Source organism: Trichoderma evansii (genome assembly GCF_050947405.1).
Source record: "Trichoderma evansii strain SZMC 28006 chromosome Unknown GGI43scaffold_3, whole genome shotgun sequence".
In the NCBI taxonomy this organism is placed as follows: domain Eukaryota; kingdom Fungi; phylum Ascomycota; class Sordariomycetes; order Hypocreales; family Hypocreaceae; genus Trichoderma; species Trichoderma evansii.
Window position 1 is genome coordinate 1,680,369 of NW_028145203.1, and position 19,927 is coordinate 1,700,295.

The 19,927-nt window shown below is 49.5% G+C and overlaps 6 protein-coding genes across 6 annotated transcripts; 4 read left to right on the plus strand and 2 right to left on the minus strand.

The window, feature by feature from the left end:
* Positions 1-2,729: 2,729 nt before the first annotated feature.
* GGI43DRAFT_252024 (uncharacterized protein) lies at positions 2,730-3,459 on the plus strand. Its single transcript, XM_083200838.1, has one exon. It carries the CDS (start codon positions 2,988-2,990, stop codon positions 3,363-3,365), a length of 378 nt encoding a protein of 125 aa, XP_083064257.1. The 5' UTR covers positions 2,730-2,987; the 3' UTR covers positions 3,366-3,459.
* A 2,011-nt stretch (positions 3,460-5,470) lies between these two features.
* On the minus strand, positions 5,471-6,738 carry GGI43DRAFT_252021 (protein-arginine N-methyltransferase SFM1). Its single transcript, XM_083200837.1, has 5 exons — positions 6,201-6,738; positions 6,120-6,137; positions 5,954-6,064; positions 5,776-5,894; positions 5,471-5,718 (listed from the first exon to the last, which is right to left on the minus strand). The coding sequence occupies exons 1-5, from the start codon at positions 6,517-6,519 to the stop codon at positions 5,662-5,664; spliced, it is 624 nt and encodes a 207-aa protein (XP_083064258.1). The 5' UTR covers positions 6,520-6,738; the 3' UTR covers positions 5,471-5,661.
* A 366-nt stretch (positions 6,739-7,104) lies between these two features.
* On the plus strand, positions 7,105-9,616 carry GGI43DRAFT_396615 (serine-type carboxypeptidase kexA). Its single transcript, XM_083204993.1, has 3 exons — positions 7,105-7,527; positions 7,610-7,970; positions 8,021-9,616. Exons 1-3 carry the CDS (start codon positions 7,361-7,363, stop codon positions 9,386-9,388), a joined length of 1,896 nt encoding a protein of 631 aa, XP_083064259.1. The 5' UTR covers positions 7,105-7,360; the 3' UTR covers positions 9,389-9,616.
* A 10-nt stretch (positions 9,617-9,626) lies between these two features.
* On the minus strand, positions 9,627-11,127 carry GGI43DRAFT_252039 (electron carrier DRE2). The gene is made up of 2 exons (XM_083200839.1): positions 10,237-11,127; positions 9,627-10,172 (listed from the first exon to the last, which is right to left on the minus strand). The coding sequence occupies exons 1-2, from the start codon at positions 10,901-10,903 to the stop codon at positions 9,865-9,867; spliced, it is 975 nt and encodes a 324-aa protein (XP_083064260.1). The 5' UTR covers positions 10,904-11,127; the 3' UTR covers positions 9,627-9,864.
* A 3,695-nt stretch (positions 11,128-14,822) lies between these two features.
* Positions 14,823-15,391, plus strand: GGI43DRAFT_396623 (uncharacterized protein; the record flags this gene model as incomplete). The annotated part of the gene is made up of 2 exons (XM_083204994.1): positions 14,823-14,874; positions 14,932-15,391. Coding segments are annotated over 2 exons (255 nt in total), but the record flags the coding sequence as incomplete, so codon positions are not given.
* A 100-nt stretch (positions 15,392-15,491) lies between these two features.
* GGI43DRAFT_396624 (glutathione S-transferase family protein) lies at positions 15,492-16,802 on the plus strand. Its single transcript, XM_083204995.1, has 2 exons — positions 15,492-15,710; positions 15,776-16,802. Exons 1-2 carry the CDS (start codon positions 15,609-15,611, stop codon positions 16,691-16,693), a joined length of 1,020 nt encoding a protein of 339 aa, XP_083064262.1. The 5' UTR covers positions 15,492-15,608; the 3' UTR covers positions 16,694-16,802.
* Positions 16,803-19,927: the final 3,125 nt, after the last annotated feature.

Sequence of the window (19,927 nt, forward strand, 5' to 3'; positions counted from 1 at the left end):
AAGAAAGAAGCCTCGAAGGAATAATTTCTCGCCAAAGAAATCGCTGGGGCCCCTGAAGGCCTTTACCCTATCGGTGTCGCGCCAGATAGTCCTATGTTTGCTGAAACGAAGATCGCATGGCGATGTGGAACTGATCTTTGTCTGATGAAGTCCCTTTCCCTTTCTCAAATAGGACAGCGGTGAGCGGTGCTGTTCTATTTTTATAAACAGCAAAAGAAAGTCCAGTCGGTGCTGAGGCGTGGGGCCTTTAATAGATGATGAGACGTAATATGCGACAGGATGCTAGCCTAAGCATATCGTTGATCAACAAGAAAGGGGCAGGTAGGGCTGAGCAAAGCAAATGGTGAACGGGAACAGCACAAATAAGAGAATCAACCGATTTGAACAGACCGGGTAACCGGGTTCTCTGCCAGCACTGATAATACTTGAAAGGAGAAGAGGGTAAGACAAGAAGACAGCACATTGCCTGAGCCAGCAGCAAGAGTGTGGGCCGGCGCCCAACACTGTACGTACATATGACAAGCTGAAGAGCTGTGCAGACGTTTACCATGTCATAGTCGTACTGTTTATATCGGGGTCCTTTGGCCGAAATCAGGATGAGCGAGGGTCGAGGCTACATGACACCGGCGATGAAAGTAGAGCTACGAACCAGGCACTAGAGTGGCCCAGTATACACTCACAGATTTAGAAGGGCGAAACTCAGATTTCTGGCCGACGATTCGCGCGACAAGACCCATTATCCGCGCGGTAGACGATGAGATTAGGTAGCTGGGCAGAGGGAAATTTGGGAGCCCGCAAATGATCCAGTGCTTTGGTGGCCAGGCGACAAGATGCCTTGACAAGCCGGAAAGGAATACCTCTGAATTGCCTGAGCCGCCCTTTCCCTGCATCCAAATCGCAAACCACAGACCTTAAAATCCTTGTTCACACTAAATCTAGTTACCGCCAGAGCGGGGGCGGGTTAAAGGAATGGTTAGTCGACTTGGTTACTTGCAGATAGTAGCATCAGCTCGGTCCCGAGCTGTACCCAAGGTGCAGCAATCCGTGGGTCTGTTGGCTTAGTACCTCCAACAAGGCGTGAAACCTTTCAAGGAGACTAGGCCCTTTTCCTTTCCATCTTTCTTTGTTCGGGGGGGACAGAATGGGTGTGAACATGGCCTGGGAGCTGTTATATCGTCCACAACTTGAAACCATGCTCGTCTTGGATTGTCCAATCGGCAAGGAATGAGTTGATGCAGCATGGCCAACCCCATACTACCCAGGAGCTGGATAAAAGCAGAATGATGCTAAAAATGGATTCCACGGCCCTGCTCCTCTTAGCCTTGGTGCTCATGAGACCGGGGCGTCGATCGTCGAGAAGAAATTTGCGTGAGCAGCATCGTAGTTGGGTCTGATATGACGAAACGCAAGCCCCCAGAGCCCAATGCCTGTGCTCAGCTTCGGGGAAACGCCGTGACTAGATCAACCTTGCTGCGATGATGCGCGAAACAGCCTAGTGTTTTCGTCCATAGAGCTCACTAAAAATGCCTTCCGTGGTTGGTTAAATGAAATCCCTTGAAGCAGTGCCAGTACATGTATACTCGTACTGCCTAACTGCTGGATGTGTGTGGCGCTATAAAGCAGGCGACATGTCATAGCGACAGGGGATCTCCATCCAGCGTAGCATCACACTAATGAGTGCCATGTGGCTATGTGCCAGTGAGGCAAGCAGGTCTGTCTGACAAGCGTCGCCATTAGACCAGGAAGGGGAAGTCCTGCGGGAGGAATAATGGCAGCTAAATTAACACCCTGAGGCTTGCCTGCCCTGTGCGGGACTTACGCAACAGCAAAAGTCCTGTAGGGGCGAGCCTTGCAGCTGTGAGAGATGGGCTTCTGCGCGTAGAGGTGGTGAGGTGCCAACGCGTGGAGTGTCGGTCCTATTCGCCGCGGCTTGACGATTCTCGGTTGGCAGCTCGCGATGATCTCGCCAAGCCAAGCTTTCCGCCATGTAGTAGAACACATGCCACAGAAGCTGCGGGTAGACCGCTACAAGCCCGTCAAGCAACAGGTACCAGCAGGCTGCCGTCGAGACCCAGGCCATCCATGTCATACCTCTCACCTCCGGAGAAAAAGAGCAAAGGTGCTCAACGATCGGGCTCTGACATGCGTCGCATGTTTCATAGCTGTATCGCATCTAGGGATGATACCAGGCGCAGCGGACTGGACAAGGCGTGGTGGGGTCGAAGTGGCCCAGTCTCCGAGTAGAGGTTGAAGGTGGGCTATGCGAAGAGCGACCTGATTCGCGCCAGCCGGTACATAGTACAAGCAGCGCAGGCGACAAGTACTGTACGGTTGTATGGATGAGAAAACAACAGCGTCGCATCAACGAGAGCCGGGGTGCAGCCGTATGTTTCAGCCGTGCGCCTGGAGCGAGGGCATGCAGATTAACCTTGACGCTACACGGCGTGCGCCGTTCTTTGTTCCTGCGCAGGCGGCGGCGTGGTGATGACGCTGAGACATGGACGAAAAGAGCCAGTGGCAGTGCCAACGACAAGAAGAGCGAGCAGCATCACGGCCGAGGTGAGGATGTTGGATGCCTCTGCATATCCGAGGTAAGTTGCGAGGTCTACCTGCTTCCTACCTTGGTAGTAGGCCTAGTAGGTACAGCAGGTGGTACCTGCCTTTACACACCTCTTCCTTCTATTCGCATTAGCCGAGCCCACGAACTGGGCGCTGACCACTTGTAGTTCCTGGTACCCAGGCATATGCATGCCAATACCGGCCAGATTGAGGCCTTTTCCACATCAATGCGACAAGCAAGGAACTCGTGCAGCTGCATCAACGGGGGGTTAGGGCTCGGCTCCCAAAATCCACGCGGTTGAGACATTCCAGCGCTGCTGGCCATTGTGCAAGTGTTGCAGGCGTGGCACGAGATCACCGCGCATAAATCAATTTGGCGTTGAGAATAATGCCTCCTCGAGGGCGCTAATTTCCATGCAGCATGCAGCATGCAGCAAGGACAGACGGTATGCCGAATACTGTGCAAGGCATCCGATGGCATGGCAAATCAACTCATCAGGCTTCATTTCATCGGGCAGGGTTCGTGTTCCTGCTTCTCGTCCGGCCATGAGAGGGCGTGCCATGGGCAAATGAGGAGCACGCGCGATGTAAGCCCACAGCGTCTTGCGATCCTTCTGTGGACTCGCGGATGGTGCTGTCCCGTTGCTGTCAATCCCTGGGCTGCCACCTATCAAGAGCTGGCCAACATCACGAGAAACGATTTGTCAAATCCTCGGCACACCTCCAGGCCATGCCGTGTGTCTGGCTGCTACAGTATAATGAGGTGGGCGCTAAAATTGGAGACGACAGCCCCCAAACCAACCTAGAACTTGTCGTCGAACCAACCCAACGGCCGATTTTGCATTCCAAATTAGATTCCAAAGCATATCGATCTTCTCTAGAAGCTCAACCGACCCCACGCTAGCTAGGGGCCTGATCCTAGCCTACACCTATCTCTAGCCGATAGCTTCAGCAGCAGCCATGCCATGCACTGTGCCCGTGCCGTGGCGTTGTCATGTCGTATTTCGAAAGGCCTCACTATCCACCGCGGATATGGCCTTCCCAGAGACCGTCTGCGAGTAGTCTCTCAAGTCCAGAAAACGTGGCTGCAAGGGCCCTCTATGGTGCACGACCCTTGCCATGGCTGACCTGTTCAGTGGATCGAACTCTCGAGAGCCTGGGCCTTCCTTTTCACTTGATAGGAAGAGTCTCAGCAGCCTCGTCTGGAAGTCTCAAGCACTATGAAGAACAAACAATGAATAAATCCTAGTCTATTTTAGATTGCATGCCAGTGAGTATGGCCTAGGAGCGTATGCCACGTCATACTACATCCGTGTAGATAGCCAACGACAAGTCGCCCGCGATGGCCGTTATCAGTGTATCTTCCACGCCACAGGTACGAAGCAGAAAATAGCGTCCGCTGTTCTCTCAGCCGCAGCCGCCCCTGCTTTATCCAGCCGCGATGGCTAAGCTCCAGCTTCTCGACAAGGCGCTTAGATTCCGAATACGGATTCTTTAATTTATAGGTCCCAAGAGTTTGGCAGCCGATCTGTTAGCGAATTCCGATACCTTGCTAGCACACCTTTAGCTGCCGCTGTGGACTCGATTAAAAATCTCTACCCTTGAGCAGACAGCTGAGGGATAGTACTGGGATACTGTCGACCTAGTTGTCAAGAATTTGTCCATTCTACTCCGTAGAGGGGTTTACGCGCAAACTCTGGGACATACTACCACTCCGTGAGCAAGGGTCAGCTACTAACAGCAGCATGACTCTGCGAGCTACCGTTGTGGACAAAGTAAAAAGATTTTCTATTAATGCATTTTTTACTCTACATCTACATCATATAAACGATACTACTTTCCTGGGATAATGCTCCCATCTAGTTGTTCTCGACATGATGGGCAAGCTCAACAAGTCGGTGGCTTAGTTTGGATTGACTGTATATGAAACAGACCTGATACTATTACGCCACTAGACGTACGTGTATGTGAAAATGGCACCGCGGAAGTATTTATTTTACCCCATTTTATATCCATTTCCAGCTCAGCTACGATATGGCGACAGCCCTCAGAAGAGTCTTGGCAGAAAAAGCCTCTACAAGATTGGCAGCGGCTTCATGCTGTCATCCTCGCTGAGCGCAAATTTCAGTCTATCCTACCTACTCTATCATGCAATTTGATTGCTGCACCGTTTGAACTTCAGGGTTGTGAAAGAACATTTAACTTCTGCTGCCATGATGGTCGGCTAAACAAGTCAAGCTGCTGCGACCCGATATCACAATGCTACATCCGTAACTTCCGTGCTGTCACCACTTTATCTTCGCGTGCCGGGCTCACGTCAAGCTAATCTCTACTTACCCATCACAAGATGTAAATTTATCAACAAATTCATGAGATACCGGTTACCCCTGTGCTCACATCTGAAGCTTTTTCGCTTATGGAGCTGGAGCCTATCTCATTTCCACAATCAAGTGAGGCTGAGTTGTGACATTTCGGGTCGATTCATCCGTCGAATCGGACGAAGCAACATGCGTCGGAGAATTTTTATATGTTCGGATGCTTACAGTCTGTGGTAGGTTACTGCGGCTGAGGGCATCCCAAAGTCCGAGATGTGTAGTACAGGGACAGCGCTCAATATCAGCCTCATAGTCAGTCGGTGTGGGCTTCTCGCTGCTCATTGGGAGCCTCGCTGAGAACAAGACGGAGGTCACAATGGATTGTCCAGACCACGGAAGCTGCATATCTTATGCATCTCCTGGGGATACGCTACCTGTTTTCTGTTGTTGGTCTTGAGAGGGGACAATGTGGCTTACCATAAGCCCGCATAGAAGATGCTACAGCGTATTCGCTCATGTTCATGATTACTGATGGGGGAACCAGCTTTTGGATATTACAAGACATTATTCTCTCAGTGAACCTACCCTTATTGATGACGAAAGCTGTATTTTCAACAATACAATGTGACGGTGTCGGGCGTGGCAGTATTGTGTAACTCTTTCACAAGTCTGGCTATTTTGGTCATCTTTACTCATAGCATTATATGATGTCCATGACAGCACCCTACTGAGCTAACCCTAGTACAAGCTTGCGTGGCCATTCAATGCTACGGACAAGGTAGTGTAATTAGAACAGATCGTCCACAGATTTATCAGCGTCTTTCTGTATCAACTCAACCATTCCCTGCAGTATCTGATAAGCTGACACGAATCAACCAGTTTGACAATCCAGTAATCTCACCTTTGGCATGATTGGCTTTCCATCCGCGCCCTTGACATAACGGAAAGGCATCTCTGTGCTTTCGTGCTCGCTAAATTTGAGCTCTGGGTAATCGAGATATGGCATTTTATCAAGAGAAACTATCGAGGTTAATACAAAGACACCCTTACAGCGTTGCCCATATACCCCCTTGACTTACTCTTGTCTTGCACAACCATACGCGTTACTCGCACAGCTGTGTCTGTAGTCATTTGTTTAGGGCCTAAACGCCTGCCCTCGAAGCCTTTCTTTCTCAATTCAGAGGTTCGGTCTAAAATCTATCAGACATAACCTGCTTTTAAGAGGACAAACTCATCAGTACTAACCTCGTGGAGGGTCATCACCTATGAGTTATCATGTTAGCTTAGTTGTCACTTATCCAAGTGCCAGCCATCCTGTCCACTTACCCAAGATGCCACCAAAGAGAAACGCATCAAATGTTTCGCCATCTTCAGGTGCCAAGTCCTTGGCCGCGGCGGGATCTAGAAGACAGACCCGAGATTTCTGACCGGCATAGAGCTCTTCTACCCCGCGGTGTTCAGCTGTGAAGGCTTTGTTGGCGGACAATGCAGCCGGGACTTGGAAGTTGGGAGGTAGGCAAGATAGGATGAATTTGCTGTTTGTCTCCTCGCTCTCAGCTGCAATAGCCAGGTACTCAAGCTCCGACCAAGGGCCGAGCTCTGGGTCGAGATGCTCGACGATGAAAGTTTTTCCAGCTGAAGCCATATTGTGCGCTAATGGCTGAGATGTCTGTGTAGGTCAAAGTTTGGCTAGAAATGCAGAAATAGCACAATCAGGCCTCTTGCTGTAGGGAGGGGCTGAAGCTAAGGGTGTCAAAGTTGAAAATTGCTATGGTGGAGAGGTCCTCGCAAAGCGTATGAAAAATTCGAGGCTAAAATGAAGCCGTACATACTCGCCGTTGACGTAGCCAAACGTTAAATCCGCTAACAAAAAGCATCGATGCTAAGCAGGCCGCAGGGCTTCTAAGCCACAGCGGCAAGCCCTTGAAGCATAGGCGTAATTTCGGTTGCCATCTCGAGTAGGCATCCATTGGCATCTCACATAGGTACAAAATCAGGCGCATGTAGATTAATATCAGAGGACATGTTAGATAAATGTACCTGGAATTTCTACAACTTTTTTTGAGTTCTGGGCTATTGAAGGTTATTCTCTACCAAGCAAACACTTGAGCTTCTTATTGACCCCATTCGCTGCCTTTCCCCTTTGAAGTGACAATAGCACGCTTGCCGGGTGGGGCCGAAGCGCTATATCACTTGCAGCTACAGCGACTCCATTCGCGCGGTTTAGGGGACCATTACCCGGCGTTTTGTGCCGTGCATCCGCTGTGCCAAATGACATGCCTCAAGGGGAAACCTTGACGAATTCGGCCACCTTGCGACTTGCGACTTGCACCAACCTCCGCCATCACTTTGCGGTTTCGACTTTACAGATTTGAATCGCTACATCTTCCTCTTTGTCAATGACATTCTAAATCTGTCAAAATCGAGGCAGCTGTGCTACCTTTTACTCCCCTTTTTGTTTTTGCTGCCTCTTCGCCGCCGCCGCTATGGTGTCGTCTGCGCGGCCAGCTTCCTGGCGATGGCTGGCCATGACTTTGGCGACTCTTTGGCCAGCCCTCTCCGCTGCCGAGCAATCGAAAAGTGCCGCTGATTTCTATGTTCGCGGCCTTCCGGGGCTGGCGCAAGATTCACTGGCCGTGAAAATGCATGCTGGGTAAGCTTTCCGTGAGCGCCGGTGGAGGATGACTTCTCCGGATATTTAATGGCTGACGCGCGTATCCTCCCCCGTATTCTAGCCACATCGAAATCACACCCGAACACAACGGAAACTTATTCTTCTGGCACTTCCAGAACCAGCATATTGCGAACCGTCAACGAACTGTAGTATGGCTGAACGGTGGGCCAGGGTGCAGCTCTGAGGATGGTGCGTTGATGGAGATTGGGCCCTACAGGCTCAAGGACGATCACACTTTAGTACCGAACAATGGATCATGGCACGAGTTTGCGAACCTTCTTTTCGTCGACAACCCGGTCGGTGTTGGCTTCAGCTATGTCGACACAGACAGTTATACCCATGAGCTGGATGAAATGGCAGACCAATTCGTCATCTTTCTGGAGAAGTTCTTCGAACTGTTCCCCGAGTACGAGCACGATGATGTGAGTATCCCGGCTTGGCGAACAGGATGTGTGTGCTAATGATACATCAGCTTTACTTTGCGGGCGAATCATACGCTGGACAGTACATCCCTTACATCGCCAAAGCGGTAGTGGCGCGCAACAAGCAGAAGGTTGAGGAAAAGAAAGAGAGGGATGCCTGGAACCTGAAGGGGTTGTTAATCGGAAATGGATGGATCTCCCCGAGAGATCAATACGATAGCTACCTTCCATTTCTTTACGAGAAGGGACTCCTTACGAAAGACTCAGATGTCTCCAAGAAGCTGCAGTCTACCATTCGATTTTGCCAAAACAAAATGGGCAGCGATCCGGGACGCGTCGACTACCCCGACTGCGAGGGTATCCTCAGCTCAATTCTCTCCATGACCAAGAAAGGCAATGGAAATGATGCCTGCTGGAACATGTACGATGTCCGTCTCAGAGACACATATCCCGCCTGTGGAATGAACTGGCCCCCGGATTTGACCAATATTACTCCCTATCTGAGGAGATCAGACGTTTTACAAGCGCTTCACATCAATAGCGCCAAATCAACTGGCTGGCAAGAGTGCAATGGAGCAGTGGGCTCGAATTTCAAGGCCAAGAACACTCCCCCTTCAGTCGACCTCCTCCCCGATCTTCTAAAAGAGGTCCCTATTCTTTTGTTTTCAGGAGCGGAAGATCTTATTTGCAACCACGTCGGTACTGAAAATATGATCAATAACATGGAATGGAACGGAGGCAAGGGTTTTGAGCTTGCTCCAGGAAACTGGGCTCCTCGTCGAAACTGGACCTTTGAGGGTGAAGTTGCAGGCTTCTGGCAAGAGGCCCGCAACTTGACTTACGTCTTGTTCCATAACTCGTCTCACATGGTACCATTTGATTATCCACGCCGCACACGCGACATGTTGGACAGGTTTATGGGGGTCGACATTAGCAGCATTGGCGGCGTGCCTACTGATAGCCGCATTGACGGCGAAAAGGGCGTCGAGACGACGGTCGGCGGAGCATCCAACAACACTCAGGCCAAGGAAGAAGAGACACACAAGAAGATTGACGCAGCCAAATGGGCCGCTTACCAGAGATCAGGTGAAATTGTCTTGGCCATCGTCATCGTTGCTGCTCTGGCCTGGGGATACTTTATCTGGCGCCAGCGCAAAGCAAATGCTACATACAGGGCACTCAGCGGCAGCGAGCCTTCGAGCCGAAATGGCTCTCGTCTGAACTTCTCTTCACGCAGACGGCGTGAAGATGTTGAGGCGGCGGATTTCGACGAAACCACTCTGGATGACTTACATGTAGAGACACCGACTGCCTCGGAGAGCAAATATACCGTTGGAGGAGACGACGATAGCGATGATGAATCGGCGGGGGCAAGCCATGAGAAGAAGGAGAACAGGCATCAAGAAGGGTCGAATTAGAGGAGTAGTAAAGATGGGCGGTGCCATAATTTTGCATACAAAACAACAGCATTGCAACTTAAACGCGAAATATTCTCGAATTATTATATAGCTACTGACTAGGTATCAGTGGTGGTATTGGAGAGCTGATTTTGGGCGCCATTATCATCTATTCATCTTCACATTTTCACATGGCGTTTTTGGTTCTATGTTAAGCAAAGATAGATATATATTCTGATTCTCTAGAAGTAACACTTCGTAAAAGTGTCCACGAAAACGCCGTGCAGAGGGGACGAGAAAGGGCCTTCTAGCCCGCTATTTTCAGCGACCCTTTATTCACCGTCCCCTCCAATATTGTTAACCCGTATCCAGCCAAATCATGGCAGATTTCTTAAAAAACCCCCCGACTCCATTATGCAATTCGTGCAATGACAATAACAGTAATTCGCCCATAATCATGATAACAGAAACCCAATCATAACGTAAATGAACTAGCTTCACAGCTGAATCTCGTTGTTCAGCAGCCTAACTTCTTCACCAGGCTTGAACGGCGGTAGTCCGACATACGGGCATCCGTCGCAGCGGAAAGCATCGCCCAGAGCGCAGTTGCCGCAAGATCCAACCTTGCCCTGGACGGTGAAGTCGATCTCGGCGAGGTCGTCGACGGCAAGCTTGACGCTCTTGAGTTTCTCGTCGGCGGCAGCACGCTTGGCGTCGTCCTCGGCGGCGAGGCGTTCGGCGAGACCGCAGCTGCAGTCCTTGCAGGCGCGGCGTCGCTTACCGGCCTTGGGTTGGCATTCGAGAGCTGTATTTGAACAAGTCAGTATATATGAATTTGAAGATCAATAATATACAGGGGCAAAACATACGGATGTTGATGGGTCTCTTGAGATCATCTTCCGTCATGAGAGTATCCTCGTCGATGAGGTCATCGTCATCGTAATCAGCATCGAGATCGTCAGAGAAGTCGACAAAGCCGACGCCAGCAGGGACGACAGGCTTGACCTCAAGTGCTTGCACGGGCGCAGCAGCAACAGCCAACTTCTTCTTCTTGCTGCCCAGCTTGAGAGAGACTACGCCTTCGTTGTCGCCGTAGTCAGGCTTGTCAAATCCTCCGTTGGATGCAACCAATCCTGCCAGCACGGCTTCCTTTGCCAGCGTAGCATCCTGTGCTAGCTCTGAGCCATTCTGCGACTGCAGCCGTCCCTTTGGTTTGAGCGACTCTGCGATGGGGCCAAGGATGTTTCGAGTCAAGAGCGGGAAGACTTCGTTTAGAGACGAGGACGCATCGGCGAGGACTAGAACGAGGTCGTATGTTGCGGAAGGGAGATTGACGAGTCCAGCGGACAACCGGTCAATCATCTGAAGGTCGGTCGTGGAGCGATCATGTTGCGAAAGCAAGTTGGTAAGCGCGGTGGGATGAGAGGCGAGAGACGGCGGTGCTAGAAGCAGCGTGCGCTTCTTCTCAGTCGCCGCCACTGGGGCGGCGAAAGAGAAGTCGTCAGAGGTATCTATCATAACAACTGAGGGCGCCATTGCGAGAAATGCTGTGGAAGAACGACAATCGACTGCGATGGGGGGGGAAATTCGGAAAGTTGAAAAGAGGGCAGAGGGCTAGATTTGTAAGAGGGAAGACCCTCTTCTTGCTAGGACCTTGATGTTGTATTAAGACCTGCGGCGCTTAGTAAAAGCATAAAAAAAAAAAAAAGACGACGTAAAAGTCGAAATTTCAGATGTTTTGACACTGTACAGTTGCCGCGATAACCACCTGTCTATACAGTACGTACAGTGAACGTGGGATCGGAATTACGTTAGTCTCGATAAGAAGACGGCCCCTCCGAACGCGGAGATGCACTTTGCGAATACTCCGCGCTTCTCATTGGGTGATGGCAGACGTGGGGAATGGACAACCCCTCTGCTGTCAAGCGCATTGCGTATTACCAAGTGAAAGGTCATCCTAGCCGTTGGAGGATGGGCCCTTTGATGCTAGCTGGGCTGAGTCCCTGTCTGTATCCACCCGGTAACTCGAACGATTTACAGGCTGGGGAGCATGTGCTTGCATGTTTGTTTGCATTCTAGGTATACTGGCAATCTAATTGCTTACTATTGGCTGTACTCTTGGGATCTATTGCTGCTAGGCTATACCGCCGCTGTAAAACCACTTCCCTGCCGTCTTCTCCTTGTCTAGCTCCTTTCCAAACAGTAGCAGGCTTGTGTGAGATGAGTCGCCTTTTCCGCGGAAATATGGTGGACGTGGAATCATCAGCCCACGTTTTGAGTCGAGATGCCGAGGCCGATGACGGCTCATCGGCCAAGCCAATATAACGATTGCTATTATATACAACCAATCTTGTTGGGAAATGATATCTAACAGGGCTAGTCTATTTTTTGCAAATCGTTGGTCTAATTGCCTATATTGGACTATTCTCGAATTGGTGTTTACATGGGGGCATCTGCGTGGCTTGAAAGAGCCCCTGTGCGAACTTTCAGGGTGTACCATTTGCTTTGCCACTGCTTCGTAGCTCTGGTACTTATGACCTTGATTCGTTATGAAAGAACGCATTGCAAAGCGTTTATACGCCAACTAAGAGGTTTCTTGACTTTTAACTGCCGTACGGTAATGCCAGCTTGTCTTCTGTACTTTGTGAGTCACCACTGCGTGCTTCACTCTGCAATGTGATCGAGATGCCTCACCCAATAGAATTCCCACCTCTCGTTGAATTCACCTGTGAATGCTATATCTCCAATTCGTAAGATCTGTTTTCCAGGATAAATTCATGTTAAGCAGAAGCAGTCGTTAGGACTAATAAAGAGAGGAAAAGAAAGTAACCTGGAAGCCAATATATCAAGCGAGTTACTTTCAACGTAACTCCGTCACCGGGATACCATAATAGAGATTCTGTCATACTCTGTCGGCGAGACGTAGTAAATTGTTATAAACTCTGGAGAAGAATGGTTCCTAACGATGCATGCTCCATAAGCCTATCTCAGGAACATCATTGCATATCAGCATCGAGAAATTTGAAGTTTGCCACTTCTTGAATTAATTTCAATTATTATGCCAAGATTATAGTGCCAAGACAGTTTCATTCAAATGGTAAAGCGATAGGCCTCCAAGGATAATCCATCGTTTTGGATATACTGTATCCATATGCTAGTCTATAAATTCAAAGAAACTGTTCCATTCAGAAGCTGTTTCGTCAATATCAAGCACTCTGCTTTCCACAAGATACTGAGCTATTCTCCTTGTTTTAATCCCTTCTCATGTACTTTGCCGTTTGATAGCGTTCATCCGATATCAGAGAGGCGGGATGCGGATGGAATAACTTGCCCCCATTCTGCCGCTCTGGGCACCGCCTTTGCCAACTTACTGGCTGCCTTGCCAGCTGCTGCACGTCCCTTCTCTTTTTACCCTCCTTCGCTTTTTCCTCTTTCTTTCTCTCTCTTCTCTCCACCGTTCTTCTTCCTAAGCATCTCCATTTCCTAGAGCAGGATACGCACAAAGCTGTGAGTATCAACTCTTGATGTGGCCTTGGAGTGAATTCAAGGTTGCAAGCTAACTTTTTGATAATACAGAGTCAACTCTCCATTCACCTCGTTCATCGAGCGCTAGTTTTCTTGAATTCCATACAAGGTAAGCAGATCCAACACTCTCTCTTGACAGCTCTTCAAATTTCCTTCATCTACCTATCTATCTCTCCTCACTGCTCTGCCATGGTCACCTTTGATTCTCCCTCTTGAGCGACCCCTTCTCATTATCCTCGTTTGTTTTCATTCAGCTAGCAGTAGCGAAGGCCTTGTCTTAAATTCAGACTCCTTTGTTTCTCAACTTCTGTTCACTTTGGCTCGGCTATCCAATCACTTCCATGCAGCTCTCCATCCAAGAAGGATATCACTTCAGTGTCTCTTGTTGTTCTTTTTCTCCAAGTTCACAATTATCTCCCTCTAACAATTCAAAGGAATTTCACTTCTCGCCTTATCATCCCCATCCCTAATAAGTTCAAGATGGGAGATTGGGGTGTTAGAGCGGAGACGGACGGCTGGGCTCAGTCCAATCCTCACTTCTCTGAAAAGGGAAATGCTGGAGCTGACAATTGGAACCATGACTCGAACGAGCCTGCTGGCAATGCTAGAGATTTCAATGATAATTACAACGATGGTGATTACAAAGGCAGTGCCAATGACAACTACAACGATGGTGGTTATAAAGATGATGCCAATGATGCTGGAGCATCAAACGACAAATGTTTCGGCTGCGGCGAGGAAGGGTAAGTAGCCTCTTCCTTATTCTGCATTAATCCGTTGCTAATTATTTTGGAACAGCCATAGGCGAGCAGAGTGCCCCAATGCTGGAGAGCAGACTTGCCGCTACTGCAAGAAGGAAGGCCATATGGTCAAGGACTGCCCTGATAAGCCTCCTATGGTTTGTACCAACTGCGGTGAAGAAGGTACAGCTGGATGGATCAAATCTAAGAAATTAATGAATATTCAGCTGACTATATCAGGTCATTTCCGAAAGAATTGTGAGAATGCTCGCAAGGTCAATCGTGACCACGTTGCCGATACTACTCCGGAAGATGCCTGGGCCAAGATCAAGCGGGCGGCTCGTGAAAGAGATTCCGACGATGCCAAAGAAGCTATGGAGGAATACGTCAAGGCCCTAGGTGGAGAGGTCACCTATCGCCAAATCCAAGAAAAACTAATGGAAGAGAATGTCAACCTCTGGCTCATTTCCTTGGAAAGAGAACTGGTTGACACTTTCACCAACATGGATCTTCAAGGCAATATTGACAAAAAGTATAGCGTCTCGTTCAGATTCTCTGATAAGCCCGGACGACCTCGTGAAATCGATGGCTGGCCTCAAGGCAACACTGAGATTCTATCTCGCTTGGACGATGCGGGAATGGTTGTTGATAGAGGCCTTCCCAAATGCTACAATTGTGGCGAACTCGGCCATACGTCAAAGAGCTGCACCCAAGAACGAGTTGAGCATGCTTCGGAGAAGCCAAAAATCTCGTGCTACAATTGCGGTAACGAAGGTCACCGAGTCAGAGACTGTAAGTTGCAGTGCTGCTTCACCGCGATTTAGTTATCTAATTAGTTTCATAGGCCCCGAGCCACGCGTTGACAAGTTTGCTTGCAAGAACTGCGGGTAAGTCTTCCTTTTATCTTTCAACACGCTGAGCAAACGCTGACGATGAGTAGACAATCGGGACATCGCATCGCAGAGTGCCCAGAACCTCCTAACATGGACAATGTTGAATGTCGCAAATGCAACAAGAGTAAGTTGATCCTCTCTGTCTAGACATATACAGCAACTGACACTTCTGCAGCCGGCCACTTCGCCAAAGACTGTCCAGATGGAGGCAGCAGAGCTTGTCGCAACTGTGGCCAAGAAGGCCACATTTCCAAGGATTGTGATCAGCCCAGAAACATGGACCTTGTTACCTGCCGCAACTGCGAGGAAACTGGACACTACAGCAAAGAGTGCCCCAAGCCTCGAGACTGTAAGCCTTATGACAAGCAATCCGTACATTGTTCTCTTGCTAACACCTAAATTCCAGGGTCCAAGGTCCAATGTTCCAACTGTGAGGAGTATGGACATACCAAAGTCCGCTGCAAGCAGCCACCCAAAGAGTCGGAGGCTTTTGCAGACCAAAACATTGGCAATGCAGATGAACAACCAGCTCAAGCTGATGGCTACGCCGACAATAGCTACGCCGACAATGCGGGTGGCGACGGAGGCGACGGAGGAGGCGGTTGGTAATTCATTTCCGATATGCAGCAGCCCAGAGAGTCCTCATTTTCATGATAAATTTGCTTTTTACTCGAATTATAGTTGACCCTGAAGTGGAAATGAGACACTACGCAGTCAGATGAGGACGTGACGACACGCTCCTGGGCAGATACAATAACAGAGAAAACAAGAGGCTTCATATACAGGTAGATGGTGGTTTAGCACTGGAAGATATCTACCGCGTTGCCTCTAATAAAATGATTCAAGAAATGGAGCCATTAGTATCGCAGCCGCAAGTACAACATCCACATCGCCGTCCCGGTAGTTGACCCCGGCTACCCCACCCCAATAAGCCGAGGCACACCGGAGCGTGGAAAGAGACCGCCTGTTATATCTTGGTAAGCAAACTGCAGCACTTGTAGATTTATATACAACGTGAAGTAGTCCACCAAGTCGTCAGTTAGAATTGTGAGCGTTTCTTATTATCCATTGCGAAGCGTGAAAATGGCAGCCAAAGAGGTTATACTGTACCACTACCCGCACTCCCCCTATGCGAGAAGGGCGGTTTGGTATCTAGCTCTACGGGGAATTCCGTACAGCCAGTGCGTAAGTTTGTACAAATTCCGAGTCTAGAGGCCAAAAGCACTTCAAGCTAATGTATCAAATTTCAGGTCCAACCTAATATGATGCCGCGACCAGATGTCGCTCGTCTAGGAGTTTCGTATCGTCGCGTCCCCATCCTTTCCATTGGCAGGGACATTTACCTTGATACGCGCCTTCAGCTACCAAAGCTAGAGGAATTATATCCCGGGCTACCTCGCCTTGGAGCAACTACGCCGGAGCAGAAGGCTATAGAGCGCTTACTCTCGGCTTTCATCATTGACGGGGGCATCTTTCAAGAAGCGGTAAAGCTGATGCCTCTGGATCTACCAATCTTTAAGGATCCGAAGTACACTGAGGACAGAGGGGACTTCTCGGGGAAGCCCTTCAACTTCGAGGCGTTGGAAAAGGTTCGTCCTGATGCGTTGGCAGAAATTGCGGTGGGGTTTGAGCTTTTTGAGACGACGCTATTGGCGGATGGGCGAGAATGGATCTTGAAGACGGAAAAACCTAGTCTGGCGGATATCGAAAGTGTGTGGGTGCTTCATTGGGTATCTGGCTTGAAGGGAGCACTGCCGGCAGATAGGTTCTCGCCAGAACGGTATCCTCGAGTTTATGCGTGGATCAAGCGCTTTCAAGAGGCGGTCACAGCGGCAAAGGCGAGAAACGGGAAGCCGAAGTCGCTGAATGGCGAGGAGGCAGCGAGTGTGATTGAGAAGTCATCGTGGAACGAAGAGGAGAAGACGGTGGATGAGGGAGATCCGTTGGTGGTGGCTGAAGTGCTGAAGGAGGGGAGCATGATTTCGATTTGCCCGACGGATACGGGGAGGTCGCATAAGAATATTGGAAAGTTATTGAGTTTGGATAAGGATGAGGTAGTGATTGAGATTAAGACGACTGAGGGTGAGACTGTGAGGTTGCATGCGCCGAGGCATGGGTATAAGCTGAGGAGGGCTGATGGGGATAAGAAGGCTGCTGCGAAGTTGTAGGCATCTTTGTGAGATATTTTGACAGAGCAGTCGTTTTCATGTATATATGATAAGGTAGTTAGCGTGTTAATAGCATTAGAATACATGCGTGTTGTGTAGGAGCGAAAAAGAGGACGTATGTAGACTGCGATGCTATTCACGACACTAAGCACGGACTGCCCCAGCGTAGATAGCGAGATTACACAGGAGAATTTTCTTGTACTTCCTTTATTATTTCAATCAAATAACCTCTTTTATTTATTCTTACTTGCGCTTGTATTTTCATTTTGCGGTCACTTTGTTGGGTTCTATCTCAGCCCCTGATTACTACCCTGGAGTATATCACAACAGCGTCGTTCTTTTCGGCTGATCAGCACAGCTATAATAAGCGTAGAAATGAAGATAGGTCCAGTGTAACATGCTTCTTTAGAATTACCGTCAATCTGCCCATCTTGTTGGCTTGGACTAACTATGCTTGCTATGGTCTGTTGGAGATCTACTCTCGAAGTTGGAGCAACAACATCCAGAAAGACATTGCGCTTCGGCTAACGACAATCATTTCACATGAGATCTACCGATTCACACTCTCCGCATTCATCTACGCCCTAAGAAAGATCTTACAAATCCATATCTGACCTTGTAGCACATCAGACGGCCGCATAGTAGCATAGTGGCACAGCTTCTTACGGATCGGCAGGACCGCCAGTGCGGCGCGGCCTCTCAGCTCTCGATGAACCCTCGGGACAGCTAGCCACGAGAGAGAGATGTGGATTGCTCAAGAAGGACGTGAGTATTGCATCACGCGATGCTTGTTTCTTTCTCCTTTCTTCCTCCTGAATGCTACTAAACCGGATTCTACAGACTCACCGGCAGACTTACATCGGGCTGGCTGGATAGGGAAGCACCTGACAACCCATTTAATCACAAAGGTCACCTTTTTAGAGCATTTCACCGTCCGGCTGTCCTAAAGGCTAGATACCTGAAGCCTTTTGCCTTGGAAATAGTGGCCATCCTTCCCCCCTCCTTCGTACACCTTGTTTGCCAAGTAGGTATATGCACCGCGCTGATCCTTTCAACATGGAGAATGGTAATCCGGGGAGATTTATCATCATTTCATCACGAGCATCAGGCACCATAACCAAAAATGCCCAACAAAAGGGCCGTAGGCCTTCGATGGGCTTGGATAAGTTAACTTAGCAACAAGACTAAGGAGGCAGGGAGATCTCGATCCTCTGGGTGTTCGGAATTAGGCGCCAAGGGTGCCGCATGCGAGGGATGATGATCACAGTCAGCTTTGAGACACCTCGGGGGAAGTTTTAGGGGCGCCGTTATTCTGAGCTGAGGGGGCAACTATCGAGAAATTGGTCGACGGTGTTTATTGAAGCGTGCTTGGCGTGCTCTGGTGTTTGCAAGTTTGAACTTGTATATACAAGGAGGTGGCCACTAAACACAAGAGGTCGCTTCTCGGACTTATAGACACGTCTCCACTCACGCGACTCTTGGGGCTGGAGCAAGAAGAAAGCCACTCGGCTCGCTTCTTCATGTTGATGGTGAATAGACTACCGAGTTGTTGTTCTGTTGACGGTTGAAGGGTAAACAAGACAAGCAGCTATCGCGTTGTCTTTGATGCATGTACTTGGGACACACGTTACACTGGAGCTGCAACTTTGTTTCACAATGGCCCGGCGGAAAGTGCGTCATAGCTTGGCCAGAATTGCAGCCTTGTGGTGGGGACGTGGCGTCGAAGCGAGAAACGGCTTGGCGGGAGCAAAAGTGAAAAAATAAAAATAAAACCAAAAAAAGAATCAAGGCAAGGCAGAGCTTCAAATCGATCGACACAGAGTTGCGCCCATCTGGCAGCAACAAGTTCCCAAGTCACAGGTCCCAAAAGCCCAAGGTCAAGGGGGGAAATGAATCCGCCGCCTTCTTAGTACATGGACTTGGCCACAAACAAAGACGCGTGCGGATGCCGTGGGCCCTTTTTGGCTCGCTACAGAAGCATTTTCACAGCGTTCTGGGGGGATGGGCCTCTCTTTTCCCGTGTGCCTTGGTCTTCTTGGGCCATGTTGGATTTTTTTTTTTTTCATGCTGACGTCACGGGGCGATCATATGGCGCTCAGCAATTAGCCAGCTCCGGACTTGGGCCAAAAAGTCGCGGCACAGTGTCACAGACGATGGTACGATGTGGAGAAGGGCGGGCCATTTCAGGGGGTCGTCTCTTACACTGTGTGCGAGGGAGGGCCGTATTTTCGCCGTGGGCATCGGGGTGCTGTGATTCGCTGGCCAGCAGCCTTCATAATAAGAAGAAATAAGAGCAAAAATGGTCTCTTGATTGTGCTTGTTGCCTTGGTGGATGGGATAAGAAAATGGGTTGCTTGTGGTGGTTGTTGCTTTGATAGATGGCTGGCCATTAATAAGAGCTGGACGGATGGATTGCTATGCCGCTTCGAGAGCCGGCCGAATCAGGCAAGTGGGAAGACGCATCCATTTCAAGCAGATGCAACGGTAAAATGTCTTGCAACGGGTTGAGAAGGGCTTTAAAAGTAAAACAAAAAGAAAAACGAGACATCTGACGTAATGAAAATTTCTAATCACTGTAGGTACCTATGTCCCCTCTCTCTCTCTCTATGTTTTATATTAGCAAATTTACGAAGCAATACGCCTTTCACAGCGTCAACATAGCAGCCAGGTCGTGCAAGCCTCTGCCTGCATATTGGGGGAGAGAAGAGGAGGTACTAGAATACGGAGCACGAGTAAAGGTGTGCTGTGGTTGGCTTGTTTACAAGGATCTAGTTGGCCAGAGGTCGGCGCGGATGCATGCCGCACAATATGGGAGGTGATTTTGGTGTGTGTGTTGAACGCGCACCAGTAATATACGGAGGCGGCCAGATTGCCACATCCTAGAGGGCCCCAGCAAAATGGCAATATGTCGCCGAAGGGCAAAATAAAAACGGTTGTCGGGCTGAATGGTTTGATACGGAATAAAGGGGGGGAAAGTTTATACATTGCAGTACCGGTGCGGCAAATGCGGAATTATCAAGCAGTGAGGCGAATTCTCAATGGCCTTTTGGTGATGCTTCCCGTACTGGTACACGCGCCCCAGAGCAGCCGTACGAGTGTGAATTTTTTTAGCGATGCCCGTGTACTCGTCTAGGTGCGCAGATTAGCGAGTACAGAGTACTTTCCCACTGGTAGCTTGGACTGCATCTTGCTTCCCACTACTGCTGCAATTCATACCATTCTCTCGCGCTGCTG